The following is a 16,900-nucleotide window of genomic DNA, read 5'->3' as shown; positions in this document are numbered from 1 at the left end:
AGTGCAGTATAATATTCAGCGAAACTATTCACAATCACCGAGGGATCAGTGTGAATATCACTGCTGGGATCATAAACGTTTGGGATATGAACCGGCTGTTGCGCATGCTGGCACAGCCGATGCAGTAATTTACTGGATTTATCTCCCCATTGATATATCGGGAGGTCCATGCAAGTATATTAAAAAGTTATAGAATGCATGCCCTCTAGGTATGCTGCTCTTTGGCCAGGATAATAAACTGGCAGGAACCACCCTTTTTATGATTTCAGCTCTACCGCTCCCTCCTCAACCCACCTATTATCCCTATCCAGCACATCTCCTACATTTTTATGACATTCTGGAAAAAAAAACTCCCCTACCCTAAATATGATAATCCAACCACCATGGGTAAACACTCTAAAGCCAACATGTAGGTGTTTTATAGCCTTCAGAACAAAGGCCTCATACCGCACGGTGCACAATATTACTCAACTTAACTTCTAAGTTAGTCAATCTGGTACAAAATATGCAGGGTGGGGGTTCTCTGAAGGTGCCAAGTCTCCTGGATCTCGCACAGGCTAGGCAGTATATCTGAGTAGATTCCATATGTGGATTAGCAATTGATTGCAATCACTTACTGTTCACTTTCCTTAACTATCTGTGTTGTCAACCATGGACACGGGATCTGCTTTTTGTTTCCTGTTGTTTTAAGCTCCCATCCTAATCAACGTGTGGGTGATAACCACCCTCTGGCCCACCAATTTGTCCTATATGTTTCAGTCCAGAAATATGCTACAGTCCTCTGCCCCCTCTTTGCCCCCTGCCAGCACTCAATATTTCAGAAACTTTGCTTTGTTGAAGTGCCTCTCTCTGGCAATTATGGTTGGTGTTCAGTAGGTGAGCCCATCTACTTGAATGATGATCCTGGTGGAGTCTCCAGAGGGCTGACCCAGGGGTCACCCATGCAGGGCGAAGAGCTGGCCCGCACCACCCCAATGTCTGCTGAACAATGTCCATCAGATGTCTGGGCTCCGGTGGCCATCTCCATCCACTCCCACACTTTCAGACGTTGCAAACACGTGTAATTCCCTCTTTTTCCCCCGATGACTTATAGCCTGGCTGGAAACTGTACATTTCAGGTCCATTGTGTTCAAAACATTTCTTTAATCTCTGTACTATCTGAGTCTGGGAATATACAGCATGGTGCAGTCTTTTAAGCAAGGTTCTGCAAGCCTTTTATGGTGTGGTGGAGTATCAATTTTTCTTTGTAGGGAGAGTCAGTGTTGTTAGCCTTTCCCCATATTGGCAATAGTGTGTCTCAATTACGCTTGCCCCCTCCATAAATTTACTAGATCAGAAACAGATGCACCACCACAGGTCCAGGCAAAAGAGAGTGAGAGCCACAGACCCAGCACTCAGCCCCTTCTATCTTATAATGATGGCTGTACCTTACCTCTACCGGGAATGCAAGCGAATCAGAATTAACAAGGCATCGGGAAATTTCAACCCTGTGGTGTCATCGGTTGACTCTGCTCAAAATGGCGCTACGGTTCAGGGAACCAGCCACCCCTTCAAAAGGACCTTCACTCTGTCCCAGTAGAAAAGATTAGGCTTGCTCATGTGAAGGCGTAGAAGAAGGCTCCCTTGGGTTGGCTCCTCCTTTATCCAATTTTAATATGGTACTCCATAACAGACTGGGCCTGGGCTCCGCAGGCAGCACCTACCATCAGCAGGCTGGGCATTGCTATCAACCGCCCCCAACGTCTATAGGAGCTGGCTTCTCGCACTTGAGTTCAGTCACAGGGTGGGGGAGGGGGGAAAGAGCTAATTGAACAGAAAGACCAACGCATCCACTTCCGTTAATGATCAGACTCTACGGCCCGTGTTTAGCGGCAACCGTTCTGATACACCAGGTGCTCCGAGCATTGAGCTGAAAGCTTGTCTCCTCACTCCCAGTCAGATGTCGCCCAGCATAATCCGTCTCTAGATCAGAGGAACCTTGAAAAAGGCTTTCTGTACTTCCTGTACCATCTGTCATCAATGCCCAGGTGCCACCAAGTTCACCATGCAGTCAGTCCAGCTCTCTCGGACAGAGGATGCAGTAGGTCTAGCTTCTCTTGCCTCCCTAGGCCCAGTGGGAGGTGACCGGTTGAGCTCTGTGAGTAAAGAGGCAATCAATACCAGTAGACCATGCTGCAACGAAAACAGGGGTCCTGTGGCAAACTGCGGAATCACCCCTATTGAGACACATGTGGGGGGCTTCTCAATTGAGATTGCCTGTCCTGACACCTGCCCCAAGAAGTGCTAAGGATCGCTGCTTTGCAGGGACATTTGCTACATGAATTACCGCCTGACTACTAGGCTACCCACAGGTGTAGACTGCACGCCGTTTGTTGCCCTGGCATTGCGAACTAGCACTCATGGTGGATCCTCTTGTGTGGTGACCATGGCCAAATCCATCCGAAGACGGGACCCGGATCCTAAGGGGACTGCTGGATCAATTCCGGATGGCGCGGGGGAACGTCCCCCCACTAGCAGCGGATAAGGACCCCTCATTGCTCGACATAGTTTAGGCCATCACAGCATCTAGAACAGTGTCTCTTAAGTGATGATCATAAGTGCCTCCTGGTGGAGAGGGTTACCACTACTGAACTGGCAGAAATACTGCCTTCACTTATCACGACAAATGACCACTTTGGAATCCAAAATTCATACCTTAGAGCTCAGAGCAGAGGATGCTGAAAATAGCTCCCGTATTTGCTCAAGTCGTAATAACATACAAGTGGTAGGCCGGAGAAAATAGAAGGACCAAGTATGATGTCCTACCTGAAGCAGTGGCTACAAGCTTAAGCGGTGCAAGAGGGCCTCTCTGCATTCTTTGCTCTTGAAAGAGCACAACGGGTGCCGGCGCTGGCACTGATGTTGTGGGGGGGCCCACAGAGAGACTATTCTACTACAAAGACCGGGACCATATTCTAGTCCAGGCTAGCCGTTAAGGAGTAGTCAGAGTCGACAATGCTATAGTTCGGATTTTCCTAGACTTCTCTCAAGAGGTGCAAAGACAGAGAGCCACATTTCAGGAGGTTAAAAAATGTTTGGACAACTGGATGTTCCCTACCTGATGCTATTCCCGGCTCGATTGAGGGTGGCAGCACCTGATGGTGCTAGATTCTTTCACTCTCCCCGGGAAATAAGAGACTGGTCGGACCGACGCCCACAGTGGGAGCCCACTAGAAGTCCAAAGAGGCAGCAGGTACGTCGCTCTCACTCTGGGTGTAGAAGGCTGACGTGCAGGTCCGTCACAAGCTGAAATGCAACTAGGTAGACAGAATGTGGTGGAAGTCGTGGTGCAAATCAGTGGAGGGGACACAGGCCCCTCGATGACTGAGATGGAGGCTGCAGCACGTGATTTGGACTGAGACCGGGGATCCATCAGCTCTGCAGTTTCGAGTCTTACACTCCCCAAAGTGATACCAAGATCTTCCGATGACCTTATCCAACTACCTGGACAGCCTTATACCTAGGCAGAAGAACTCCTCCATGGACCTCCATTATATGTTGGATGGCAACGACTGCTCTGTATGAATCACTTCCCCAGGGCTACATCAAGTTATACTTAGATTACAGATGGATAGAGGGGTTGGTGCCCGAGGGGATTTATTGATCATTCTACCCCACCCCCCCCTTCTGTGAGAACCGCAGGGGAACTCCAACAATTCTTTTAACTATAGGTTATTTGTTTGGAAGGAGCGGGGGGACCACCTACCTGTCCTGAGGAGTGGGTGTTGGGGAAATTGCTTTTTGATAACATGTTGGGGAATTTTGAGTCATGCGTGCGTGTTCGTGTTGCACAGGGAATTGCTGGCTGCTGCCGGTAAGCAGAGGATGGGAGGAGGATATGCCCATATCCTTCTAATAAGTTACAGATTGCAGTATCACTAACCTACAAATGCATCACCTGGAACATATGTGGTATGCACACTATGTCGAAGCGGAACAAGGTATTACCTTATCTAAACAGGAGAGGGGTGCAAAAAGCGCTATTACAAGAAAAGCATCCTACGGTGAAAGCGTGGTTAGCGCTGCAGCGAAGATGTCAAGGCTAAGCCTTTTACACCACATACTCAGCTTGTGCCAGTGAAGTCTTGACGTGGGTTAGGGTGGGGTGACCTTCCGACATACTGACACCTTAATAGATCTAGAGGGTAGATTAGTGGTGGTAAGGGGTCGCCTAGAGGGCGTGCCATGTCCATTTTAAATTCATATCAGACCTTATTTAACCTCTCCAACCATAATGGGAGGGGATTTTAATTTCGTAGTAGATCTCCAACTAGATAGATCTCATCCCCCACTGTGTGACTCTCAAACAGTGCGTACGGCCCGGGCCTTTGGAGACTGGCAACGTCATTGGGGCTTGTTGATTCTTGGAGATGTACACACCCACAGAAAGGGGAATATTCTTTCTTCTTTGGCCTCCACGAGTACATTTCTCTGCACTGCGGACATTCATTGCTCAGTTCACACTGCTGAATACCTGGCCTGCGCAATATCCGATCATAGCCCTGATCTCATCTGTTTGTAGAGGACCCACCCCAGACACACTATTCCTACCTGGAGACTTAAGCCAGAATAACTGGAGGACCAAGTTTTTAGGGTAGTGATCAGGGACAAAATAGTCTGGTATCTTAATGATAACGATGACACTGCCTCCTCTCCCCAAGTGGAGTGGGACGCCTTTAAAGCCGTCCTAGTAGGCCAGTACATTGCAGAGCTAAAGGGGATTATGTATACTATACTGGCAGAGGTGCTTACTGCTGAACAAGGCATAACAGATGTGGAACTAAGAGACTGTGATGCACGGAGATACAGCCTACCCTACTGGAAGCTAAAGAGTCAGTAGCAGCCCAGAAAAAGCAGCTTCGATGCATTGACTTTAAGAGGTATATGGACCGAAAGCATGCCGAAAGAGACAAGTCAGGGTCACTCACAGCCGGCTGGCTAATCCGACTAAGCGTGGCTCTCCTATAGTCGATTTGGATGATGGAGGGGACAAAATATAAACCCAGGAAGGGATTAATGACCTCTTTGCTCAATATTACGCCACCTTATAGCGTAACGTTCCGGAATGACATCTTGGCAATACATATATACCAAGAGATGCTACGTCTCCTGCGCCTCCGTGAGGAAAAGGCTGAGGACCTAGGAGGGGACTTAACCCACCCAGGAGATAAGAACAGCTATTAAAAATATGCCCCGGGATAAGACACCTGGCACAGACAGTTTCCAGGCGGAATTCTATGCTGCATACCCCCCACAGAATTAGTACCCAGACTGGCTGCCTTATATGCTGCAGCCAAGGCCACAGGGTCCCTGCCAACCACCACAGGGAAGTACTCCTAATTCCTATCCTGAAGCCAGGGAAACCGGACATGATGGTACAGCATATAGGCTGCTCTCAATGTTAAATATCGACTATAAAATTCTGAGTAAGTTACTGGCGACCAGGTTTTTTTTATTGACATGTTTTTATTAGGGTTTTGCATACATTTCATCACATTGACCATTCTGAGGTATAAGCGTTAATCATTTCACTACAACATCATGGACCTGTGCGGAACTACAGGAAGTGGGTACTGTGGTCCATTAGCTGCTGTAATCGTCTGTGGTGGCCCGATAGACGTGCCTCCCTTAGGTCTGTCCTGTCTGGTCCCTGTGCATATCATCACGTTAGTGCCCATACCTTCCGTCACTATCGGAGTCTGTTCTGCCTCCCCAACTTGGTCGATGCAGCGTACCCTTCTTTCCTAGTGTCACTGGTATGTCATGTAACTAGGACTAAGGCGTGTAACCCGCCAACCGGGGTGACTGCCGCCTGCGGGGCAGCTTGGGGAGGGCCCTAGGGAGGGGGCGGGGCCTCAAAACTGGGAAAAATAGGGGGGGGGGGGGGGAAAGGAGGCCGGGAGCGAAGCATGGGAGGAGGGGACGGATGCAGGAATGGCAAAGGAGAAGTTTCCGTGGTAATGTATGTGCGGACTGATAGTAAGTACGTGTGGTGTGCCCTGGGGCTCGCCTGGGGGAGGGGGGGGGGGGGCAGAGGGCCAATTGTTCGTCCCGAAGCAGGGGACTGGGTTCATGTTCGCCCATGTTTCCAGGAGTGTTACCTGCCTAATGAGCTGTTCGCGTCCTCTGCTGGTCCGGGGCTTACTGGCGACCAGGTTGATGCCCCTCTGTCCAAATTAATTCACTAGGACCAGGCAAGATGAATACTGGGACAGAACAGGGCCATACATAACAGACAAGTGCTGAGTGTACTGAATGCTGGAGACTATGATCTGGCGAATGCAGCAGTGTTCGCTGTGGACATAGAGAGGCATTCAACAGCCTAGAACGGCACTAACTCTATGAAGTACTGGCACAAATGAGACTGGGAGGGAATTTCCTGGCTTGGACAAGACTCTTCTACATGAACCCAACTGCTGAATTCCGTACAGGGAAAACCATCTCTGCGAGACAAATGGAGGAGCATGAATAGGACAAGTACTACATTAAAACAACCAAACACCTCTTCAACTTAACTCGCCCGCCACCGAACCAGCCAAACCAACAATTCCTAGAAAGAAATATCTGTCATCCCATTAGTAAAAAGATGGAAGACAGCCTTGTTTGCACTAGAGCAACCCTATCCAAATGTAATTATGTACATCTGTTATGCTGAGTGGCTGACCTCATGTCAGACGGCAACAAATGTGTCTGGATGGTCATTTACTAGACACCATTGGTTGTCAATCCTTTTCAATCTTTCCTCTCATATCCTTCTTAACACTTGTCACTCCTAAAGCAGTTAAGCACAAAGACTTTAATCAATGCATTTAATACGCCCCATTCCTTCTCCATAACCCTCACTCTTCAATTGGCAAAAATTCTGGGCTCATGATGTTTAACCATCTAATTGCCACACCAATTTGACTTGATATAGAAACACAGGAGACGCTTTTCCAGACCTTACCTTCTCTTTTCAGGTCTGTTATGATACATTTCTTGGGATTTTGCCTCTCTGTGCCTTCAGTTTCAGGCAGTCACAGTCATTCTGGGAGAATCAAAGAATGGGGTCTTCCCGCTCTGAAACAGCTTCTCTATGGTTTCTAAAACAAGGGTGCATTTAAATGGTTTCCATATCTTTAGGATTGTACACTCTCGGGTACCATCTCTGACCATTCTGTCCTATGTGAAGCATGGTGTCTTAGTCAGTGAAGCATTTCAGCTATACCTTCTCTCAGCTGCAGTACTAGAGTGGGATTCCAGACTGTTGATCAGTAAGGTCTTTCCAGTAGGAAGAGAACTAAGAATGACTTTTTTCCTTAAGTATTTAGCAGATCCAGGTTTCTAGTACTCGGCTGCATTCATGTCAACTGTACTCTATTCATGTCAGTGTTGTGTCACTTTCTGCTGGTTGTTGACAAGAGCTGGTCTACTCCAATTGTATTTTTTTACCCATGAGCTGTGTGAATATCACCAACTTCAAAATTTAAGTTAGTGAAGGTTTATTCCCACTGCCAATCCTCAGTCTTCAGTTTCTGCAACGTTGTACACATCTCCTTTTCACGGTCTAGAAAATTGGCCCATCTTTTTATTTATACGCTGTTCAGACATCCTCCCAAAACAATCCACAAGTATGTTCCGCATGTCTCTTTTTATGTCCACTAACGTTGGTTATCCCTTTACTTTAAAATGAATATCATTGCTATTAAAATTAAACCCTATGGTGCTCATGTAACACATGTGAGGCAATACAGAGGGATGCACAATTCTTTTTCTTTGCTCGAGGTGAGTTGAGTATTCCCAGTTTGTTCTGGCTCCTTTCCATGGGTGCTTAATAGGTTCCAGTTTGAGAACAACTTTATCACTTCCTTCCTTTGCCAGTCTGGTCCAGGTTCAGTAACTCATCTGATAAGCTTACGTCCAGTGTTAATCAGAACACCATCTCAGAAGTAATTAGAGCAGTGATTCTTAAACATCTGACTTATGTGGACACCCACACCCCCTAAATCATTAATGGAATCTGGGGACCCCCAATGAATTTTTGGAATCCAAGGGCACCCACCAAGTTATTAGTGGAAGCCGGGGCCCCATCAAATGTTTGATGATTTGAAAAGCAAAACATTACACAAACAATATAGAAACAAACATTCATCCAACAAATACATACATTATTAAATATTTTATTTAATTCACAAGCCAATATAAAAATAATTCTGAATTGTAATGAGAAGGTAGAAGCTTTTCTAAATTCAATTTAGGCCATTCATCATCCATATTATAACTGTTTGATGCACTTGCACTGTTACCACGAATACATCAGAGGATACTAATTTAATTTTTAGCCTCCTATTTCAAAATCCTTCCCATTTAAAGAACGTTTTTAAAATGTCAACTTAAAACTTTGCTTCTTAAGTTATATACGCTGTCAGAACCCTGTGTAGTGGGCCAAGGTGCAAGCCCAACCCAACCATGGGGGTTGAGGTTTTATTTACTCGTCATGTCCTGGGACCCAACCTATTATGGGTTCTGAGCAACTGAGCACACCTTGAGCACTTGACTCAATTGTAAAGCAGGTCAAGCAGTCTAAAGTATCTCGGGTGGGGTGGGGGGGACAGGTGTAAACAGAGAGAGCGACAGGCTCACCACGCAAAATACATTCAGCAGCAATAAATGATTGTTCAGTCAAATACTTGCTTTTAGAAAAAAAGCAGTATTTATGTACCAACACAAAGAAAAATATGGAATTCACAAACACACACAGAGCTCCCTGAGGCCAGGGCTCTCGTGTTTTAACAGACATAATCCGGAGTCCCACTCCTCTCTTGCTAGCTAGTTATTCCCCATTCACTGTAGGAAACATTTAGGTTAAGCTACACTATTCTGAGCCTCAGGAATCCCACTCCGACTCTTGTTAAAGTTACAAGTGTTCCAGCGCTGAAGCGCTATGTGGCAAGCAAATTCCCCTGGGTTCTTAAGAGGGAAAAAGAGGGCTCTGCTCTTGTAGTCTCACTTCGCAAATGGAGGACAGGTCTAGTAAGCCCTTGATCTTCCCTACTCCCTCTTTACCACACCCTGCATATGAACAGAAGAGGGGTATGTTGTTGTCCTTAAATTCAGGGAGCCCATGTGTGCCCTTGTTTGAAGCCTTTTAACTTGCTCTTCATTGTCGTCCGCTAAACTGCTATTAAGGTTGAGAATCATTGTCTCTATGGAAATCCAAATATCAGGTAACTTAGGTAGTGCTCTCCCCTAATATTAAGAGTTAAAGAAATATAGAGTTGTGTGCACGCAGGCGGAAATAAAATTATCCACCAGGACAGTGAATAGTATTATTGATAGCAATTTATAAATGCAAATATTCTGAAAGTAGAAATAAAGCTGATCGGACTATGTAAGCAGTTGGAAAACAAAATTTGATCAGCTTTAAGTAAATGTGAGCATAAAAGAAATTTGTGAAAAGAAGTGAAGCAATGTGCCTAGAAATGATACATACCAAATAAAAACGGTTCTTTTTGAAAGCTGTGCAGACAATTGTTGGGTCAGCTTGGACACTCATAAGAACAGGATTATCAGATGCCTTCATCTCCACAGTGGCAGCAGCTCGATGCTTTCTGGCTACACCTTGGAACATGGCAATTTGTAATATTCTGACATTTTCTTGTTTTCCAAGGATACGGACACACCTATACAAAAAAGAAAAGAAACCTTACATGAAAAATAATCATACCTTCCAATAAATGCTTTCTTGCTCCCTTTTGAAAACATCAGCGTCAATGTAGATAATCAAAATTATTGAAACCAGCCATTGCATTTTGATTAACATTATTCCAAAGATTTTCAACTTAAAACGTATTTTTAGGTCGCAGCCTACCAGATAGCACCACTGTCTGTTTCACAGCCTTAACCTGCCTTTCCATGCTCAATAGCACCAAATTCATGTTACAGCAATCGCAACAAAATGGAATTGACAAAAAAAACATACAAACACAAAAAAAAGGACAAGCACATTCGTGCGGCAGATGCACAATGTGTAAATCACTGAATACTAAATGATACAAAGAACACGGAGGAATACATGGTGCAGGAATCACGAGTCATCCATACTGGGAGGCACATATTTAAAAGTGTTTGGTTTCGAGAAGCAGTGACTCAGGATTTTAAACGTTGCATGGTGCTTGGAGTTGGGTTCACTAATACAAATTTATTTCTAAAGAAAGAAAACACAGGTCTGAACATTTGCATAACTGAAACACTGCGGAAAACAAAAAAGACAAAAACTATACCTTACAGTTTGCATGAAGGTATTTGATGACAGTTCATAGCTCACTGTGCTACATTAGGATTGCACATAATAAACTGCAAGTAACAAAACGTAAGTGATCCATATAAAAGACATTTCTGAGATATGCACTACACGTTCGTTGCAGCAGGCATATTAACTCTGCGCTACTTTATTAAGAGTTAAAACCACCACTTGACATAACTGATCTCTCGCCAGCACATACAGTAATTACAGAGTTATTGTGCCTTTATTATTATTCAAACATTGCTGGACACACAGTCTTCAGAAGGTGCTTTTAAACCAGTAAATAATTTTGAAATACAACATCCACAAGCTCCATGTCAGGTGCTGTGGCACCGGTTGCCGTAAAGCACTGTGACACAAAAACAGACTGTATACCAGGGGTCTTAAAACTGGGGTGGGCGGGCCCCTAGGGGGCCCTCAAGTAATCCCCTGTGGGGCTTGTGGGGGAGGGGTGGCGTCAGGCTCTGGTCAAAAGAAGCATTATGCTGATAACAGTGATTTGTTTTGAGCGGAAATAAATGAGCGGCAGTAAGCCACTCTGTAATGGGCCGTCACTAATCTTTTTTCATTTGTATCCTAGCTGGGAGTAAGTGTCAAAAGGGGAAGGACTCTGAGGCGTGGCTTGCAGCCGCGGAAGATGGCCGCTCGCTGCTAGAGCTCCACTAGCGGTCGGCACATACTCCCAACATCCGACATCATCCGGGGGCACTATGGGACGGATTACAAAGTTTTGCCGCTCTGGACAACGGTGGCGGGCTGAGGACGTTTAGGGTGGCCGCCATCGAGCAACTACGCCGGTGAAACTTGTGTAGCGCGGCTCTCCCCGCGACTGCCAAAATGGTGCCTTGACACAGTGGCAGGTGCAGCCTGAATCGAAGGCCGTGGACACGGGCCTGGAAGCACCCCTGAAAACCACAGTGCGGATCCCATACCAACGGCACGGCCTACGGTGAGGGCCGGCGTTCCCGGATTTGCAGCTTGTGGCAGCGGAACTGTGCAGAGAGCTGTTGGAGGCGTCCTCCGCCGTGCAGCCGGTGAGTGCGGGCTTGATGCGGCGAGACCACGAGGGAGAATGGAGGATTGCCGGCGGTTTGGGCCAGCGAGGCCCGTAACAGAGGAGGCGCCAGCCGGGCTGATAATCTCAACCGGCAGGGGGGCGAAGGGCCTGCTACACGGGGGTGCTAATTGACCCAAGAGATCAAAGTGTGGGCCCCCCCCTGGGGTGAAGACAGGAGTTGGCCTGGGTAATTGAGGAGGCCTGAAACTCAGTGCGGGAGCGGGCTGAGAACTGAGAAGTAAGGGCCCGGTACCCTTAGTGCTGTGTGCAGCAGGCAGCGCTGAATTCCGCTGGAGAGGGCCTGTGGAGGGGCGAGGCCTAGCCCGGGGGGGGGGGGGGGGGGGGGGTGACTGTCTCTGCCTGACTGCTATACATACGCTGTCCTGGTGCTGCAACTGGGCCCGAAGTAGTGGTGAGGGGCCCGGTTATGTTTTTTCTGCCCCCTCATTGCTAAGTTAAATCTGCTCGTCAGGGTGGTCACTCTCCCCCTAACATCTGGTCCGGATCTCGTCAGGGGGGTGCTTACCCCGGGACATATGCCGCAACAGACCGCAGGGCCAGACTAACCAGATACAGGTACACGGTGGCCATGGGAAAAATGGCGGGGCTCCGAGAGGGAGCCAACAGGAAGATCCCGAAGCCACAGGCCCCGACCCATCCCTGAGAGACATAATGACAGCGATTCGTGAACTCGGGGGAACCTTAGAGCCCAAACTGGACTCAGTGACAGAAGAGGTGGATTTCAGAAAACTGTCTGAAAAAGTAGCAGCGGCGGAATCGGGCATTGGGGGCCTACAATCAAAAACCCAAAAACTTGAACAGGTGGCTAACCTCACCAAAAATCAAGCTGATATCTACGCCAGGCTCGAGGATCAGGAGGGGCGGGCTCGACGCAACAACATTCGCGTGGTGGGGGTTCCGGAAGGACTGGAAGGGCCCGCAGTGGACTGGTTCATTGAAGACCTGGTACTGAACCACCTTAAACCCAAACACCTGTCCAACTTCTTCTCAGTTGAGCGCGCTCACCGTGCGCTGGAGGTAGGCCCAGGCCCGGGGCCCTCCCGTGCACCATCATTGCACGCATTCTAAATTTTCGCGACCGAGATGCCATACTACAGGTGGCGCGGACGACAGGTACTTCCATCTCGAGAACGCCACGATATGGTTCTTCGCGGACTTCACCCTACACGTCCAGCGCCAACGGGGATCCTTTGAGGGGGTGAAGAGAGCCCTCAGGGAACAAGGGGTGAAATACATGATGCTCTTCCCTGCTCGCCTTAAGATCATGGATGGACCCAAGGCCTATTTCTTTGAATCACCTGCTGAGGCCAGCGACTTGTTGGAGGGCTGGCGGACAGTGGGCAGGAAGGGTAACCTTCAGAGATCGGACCAGCGACCCAACGGGCAAGACATGGACAATGCCGAGAGACCCCTACCTGGCAGTCAGGGCCACGAAAGGAGAGTAATAAAGTGATTTACCGTGGTGGAGCCACTAGGACTGCACGGTATTTCCTTTCCTTCCCCCTTGTTTGCCCTGCCCTGGTATTCTGAGATTATTGATGTTCAGTTATGAGGGGGGGGGGGGGTTCCTTATGCAGAGCATCCCACGGCAGGGACTTTTGGACTCCTTCGTTAAGGCTCCAGGGCGCTAGGGTCCTTTAGAGGTGTACGACTAACTGGGGGCAGATTTGGCTGGGAGCTAGCCCTTGAAACATTACATTGAATTGCCCTAATAAAGCTTCAATGGGGGTGGGACATTCGTTAGTTTTTTATAATTCTTCTAGCTGACTTCAAGTTCATGTTTCCTCTTACATGTTGTGGTGGGATGTAATGGGGCGACAGGCACTCTGCATGTTAACATGGTGGGAGGTTGGGGACCCATCTAGCAGGGAGGCAGGGTAGGGGATGTCAGTGGGGGGGTGGGGGGGTGGGTGTTTCAGGGGTTTGTAAGTTTTGCTCTAGTCCAATACAGTCCTTTAGCACGTGGTATTTTGTCTGATGACACAGTGAGTCCGATCACCTACCCGGTATCGTCTACTCTCCGACTGTAATGGGTGCCCAGACTAAGTGTACAATATGGACGTGGAACGTGAACGGGCTGGGTAACAAAATCAAGTGGACCATAATACTACAGTACCTTAAACGTCACTCCCCCGATGTGGTCTTCCTTCAGGAGACGCACCTGTGTGGAAATAGATGTAAGGCCCTGGACCGTTTTGGGTATAAATTAGTTGCCCACTCCGGGTTTGCGTCAGGCTCACGGGGGGTAGGCATCCTGTTCCGCAACGCCCTGCCTGCAGTTCTGCTGGGCATGTGGTCTGACGATGCAGGCTGCCTTGCCGCAGTGAAGTGGGAGGGCCGCACAGTAGTCTTCACCTACTATGTCCCACCGGGCCTAAACTCATCAGTGTTTCCACGACTGGGCTAATTCCTGGCAGATCTTCCCCAGGGGCTCCTTCTGCTGAGGGGCAACACTAATGCGGTAATGAATGCAGAAATAGACCGGTCCAGGGAAGTGTCCTGATATAGGAAGGGGGGGGGGGGGGAACAGGATCTAGAGGGCTTTGTCACAGCACTGGGCCTAAGCGACCTGTGGCGCACATATCACCCCTCAAATAGACAATACACGTTTTACTCTGCTCGGCATGGGACATCTTCCAGACTCGACTATTTTTTCACCCACTCCGACCAGATGGGTGCTTTTGCTGACCCCCGCATCTTGGTCCGTGGGATTTCAGACCACGCGCCGGTCAGTGTTACGCTCCAGGGCACGCTCATTAATAAGGCCTACTTCCTGAGGATAGACCCATGGCGCCTCAGGGATCAGACTACTGGGGACAAACTCCGAGAGTGCTCGTGGCTCTACTTTGAGGAAAATCGGGGATCTGTAGTCTCCCACGTAACGCTGTGGGAGGCATATAAAAAGGTGTTGAGAGGGCAGGCCCAGGCATTGATTGGTGCTCAAAGGAAAGAGGAGTGCCTGCAGATCAGCCAATTGAAAATGAAATTGAACAATTGTACCAGGACGCCAGTACAGCCTCTTCGGCTGATCTCCGACACAGACTGACACTCAAACAGCGGGAACTTCGTTCGTTAGCAGAGGAGGAGGCAAGGCATACGCGCTGGCCACACAGTGCCAGTTGTATGATGTGGGAGAAAAATCCCTCAAGCTGCTGGCTTGGTTAGAGCGACGAGACAGGGAGCACTCGTGGGTGGCAGAGGTGATTGACGGGTCAGGGTCCCTAGTATCCAATAGTATGGCCATAGCGGAGGCGTTCCCGTCTCACTTTGAAAGGGTATATTCACCAGTGTGCACCAAGAACGAGGGCAACTGTGCTGAATTCTTGCAGAATTTTGCGTTGCCACATTTGTCCCGGGAGCAGAGTGACCGCCTCAACGCGGACCTCACTGGAGATGAAATTGGTAAGGCCCTTAATTCACTCCAGTCCGGAAAAGCGTCTGGACCCAATGGGCTTCCAGTAGAAATTCATAAGAGGCAGGCAAATGTAATTATCCAACCCCTTGTCCAGATGATCTCGGAAGCTCGAAAGGTGGGTATGCTCCGCCCTGACCAGTGGGAAGCCACGATAGTGGTCGTTCACAAAGCCGGGAAGCCACCGGATCAATGTTCCTGGTACCGCCCCATTTCGCTCATCAACGTGGAGGCCAAGGTCCTGGCGGACAGGCTGCTATCGGTTCTTCCGGACTTGGTGCATGTTGACTAGTCCGGGTTCATGCCCCGTAGGAGCACCCGCTACAATCTGCGACGTCTCTACGGAGTGCTGTATAGGACGGAAGATGTTGGAAATGCGCAGACGGCATTAATGTCGTTAGATGCATCAATGGCATTCGATAGCATCGAATGGCCTTACTTATTTATGGTGCTCCAGAAATTTGGTTTTGGCCCGACTTTCTGCGGATGGGTGCGTCACTTATATGAACAGCCGGTGGCTTGGGTAAGAGTGAATGGGACTATGTCCAGGGTGTTTCCCCTTAAGAGGGGCACCAGACAGTTCTGCCCCCTGTCTCCCCTCCTGTTTGCCTTAGCCTTGGAGCCTCTGGCCCATTGGATCAGGAGGGATGGGTCTTTTTGGGGTCTCGCTCTGACGGACGACTGGGAGGAGCTTATTTCTCTTTACGCCGATGATATTGTATTATATATGGCGCAGCCATACCACTCGATAGAACAGGCATTCCATCTTTTTCAATTGTTCGGTAGCTACTCCGGATACACCATTAATTGAGGGAAGTCGGCGATTTTTCCTTTGTCGGGCACCCCCCCACGGGTCCCCACCAGATGTCCAGACACCATCGTCGCAGATGGATTCAAGTACTTGGGGTCTACATTACAAGGGATGCGGGGGAATTTTTTAACAAGAACCTTGAACCCCAATTGGCTCGCCTTGGGGCCGATGCGAGTCATTGGCGATCGTTACCGCTTTCCCTCATGGGCCGCGCAGCATTAAGATGCTCACCCTGCCGACACTGCTATATATCCTACAAAATACACCATATCCTGTCCCCCAGTGAGTATTTATGCGTATCTCTCAGGCAGTGTGGACTCTGCTCTGGAATGGTGGGACTCCCAGAACAGCATTCAACAAACTCACCAGAGGAGTGTACGATGGGGGCCTGGCGCTCCCCGATGTGCGATTATACTACTGGGCCTCTCAGCTTCAGGTAGTTAATGACTGGGTGTACACAGATAGTACCGAACCGGCCTATAGATTGTACAGATTAGTAATGCCAGGGGGGAAACAGTGAACATTTGCTCTATGCCCGGAGGTTGGGAAGAGAGTGGCCTGCGCACATTAGAGTGGTGGTCCAGTGTTGGAGGGAGGCAAACAGGTTCCTGGGGTGGACCGACAGGCTGACTGGCAGAAGCCCACTGTGGCTTGGAGATCAGCTGCGAGAGGTGTCTGGGTTGACTGGCTTTGGGGGATGGAAATTGATTGGCATAGACCATTTGGGTGACGTTTGGAAGGGATCTGCCCCCCGCTCCTTTGCCTACCTTCAGAAGGAGTATGACCTCCATGATTCACAACATTACCATTACTTACGCCTTACACACGCCATTCGCTCTCACATGGGAAAAGATTCCTTCATCCCGGAGTATTCCCCTCTGGAAGATAGACTATTAGACCCCATATTAGAGAAGCCTACATCCACCATTTACCGAAAACTCAAACAATATGCCAGACCCCTTGGTGAAGCTCCGGGCGGCATGGACCAGAGACATAGGTACCCCCTCGAGGATGACGACTGGCAAGACGCCATACAGAGCCCGCGTGAAATAGCAATCTGTCCTCGGTTCAGATTGGTTAAATTTAAAATCCTAAGCCGTATATACTACCTACGCACACACCTGTACGAATGGGGCAGGAGTCCATCGGCCCTTTGCGTGAGGGGTTGTCAGGGGGAAGGTATCTTCTATCATATACTATGGGAATGCCCCGCAATAGTCCCTTTCTGAACCAAAGTTATGGACACAATGTCTGTGGTTGTGGACGAATTTGTTC

The 16,900-nt window shown here is 48.7% G+C and overlaps 1 protein-coding gene across 1 annotated transcript in view; it reads right to left on the bottom strand.

Annotated features, from left to right (window-relative positions):
* Positions 1 to 16,900, bottom strand: part of PPWD1 (peptidylprolyl isomerase domain and WD repeat containing 1) — a 416,345-nt gene that overhangs the window by 145,111 nt on the left and 254,334 nt on the right. The window contains exon 7 of the mRNA XM_085631724.1: positions 9,512 to 9,701. Within this exon, the coding sequence (XP_085487850.1) occupies positions 9,512 to 9,701 (190 nt within the window). The remainder of the gene's footprint in view (positions 1 to 9,511; positions 9,702 to 16,900) is intronic.

This window comes from Triturus cristatus, chromosome 2_1 (genome assembly GCF_964204655.1).
Source record: "Triturus cristatus chromosome 2_1, aTriCri1.1, whole genome shotgun sequence".
NCBI classification, from domain to species: domain Eukaryota; kingdom Metazoa; phylum Chordata; class Amphibia; order Caudata; family Salamandridae; genus Triturus; species Triturus cristatus.
This window is presented reverse-complemented; position numbering and strand designations above follow the sequence as displayed.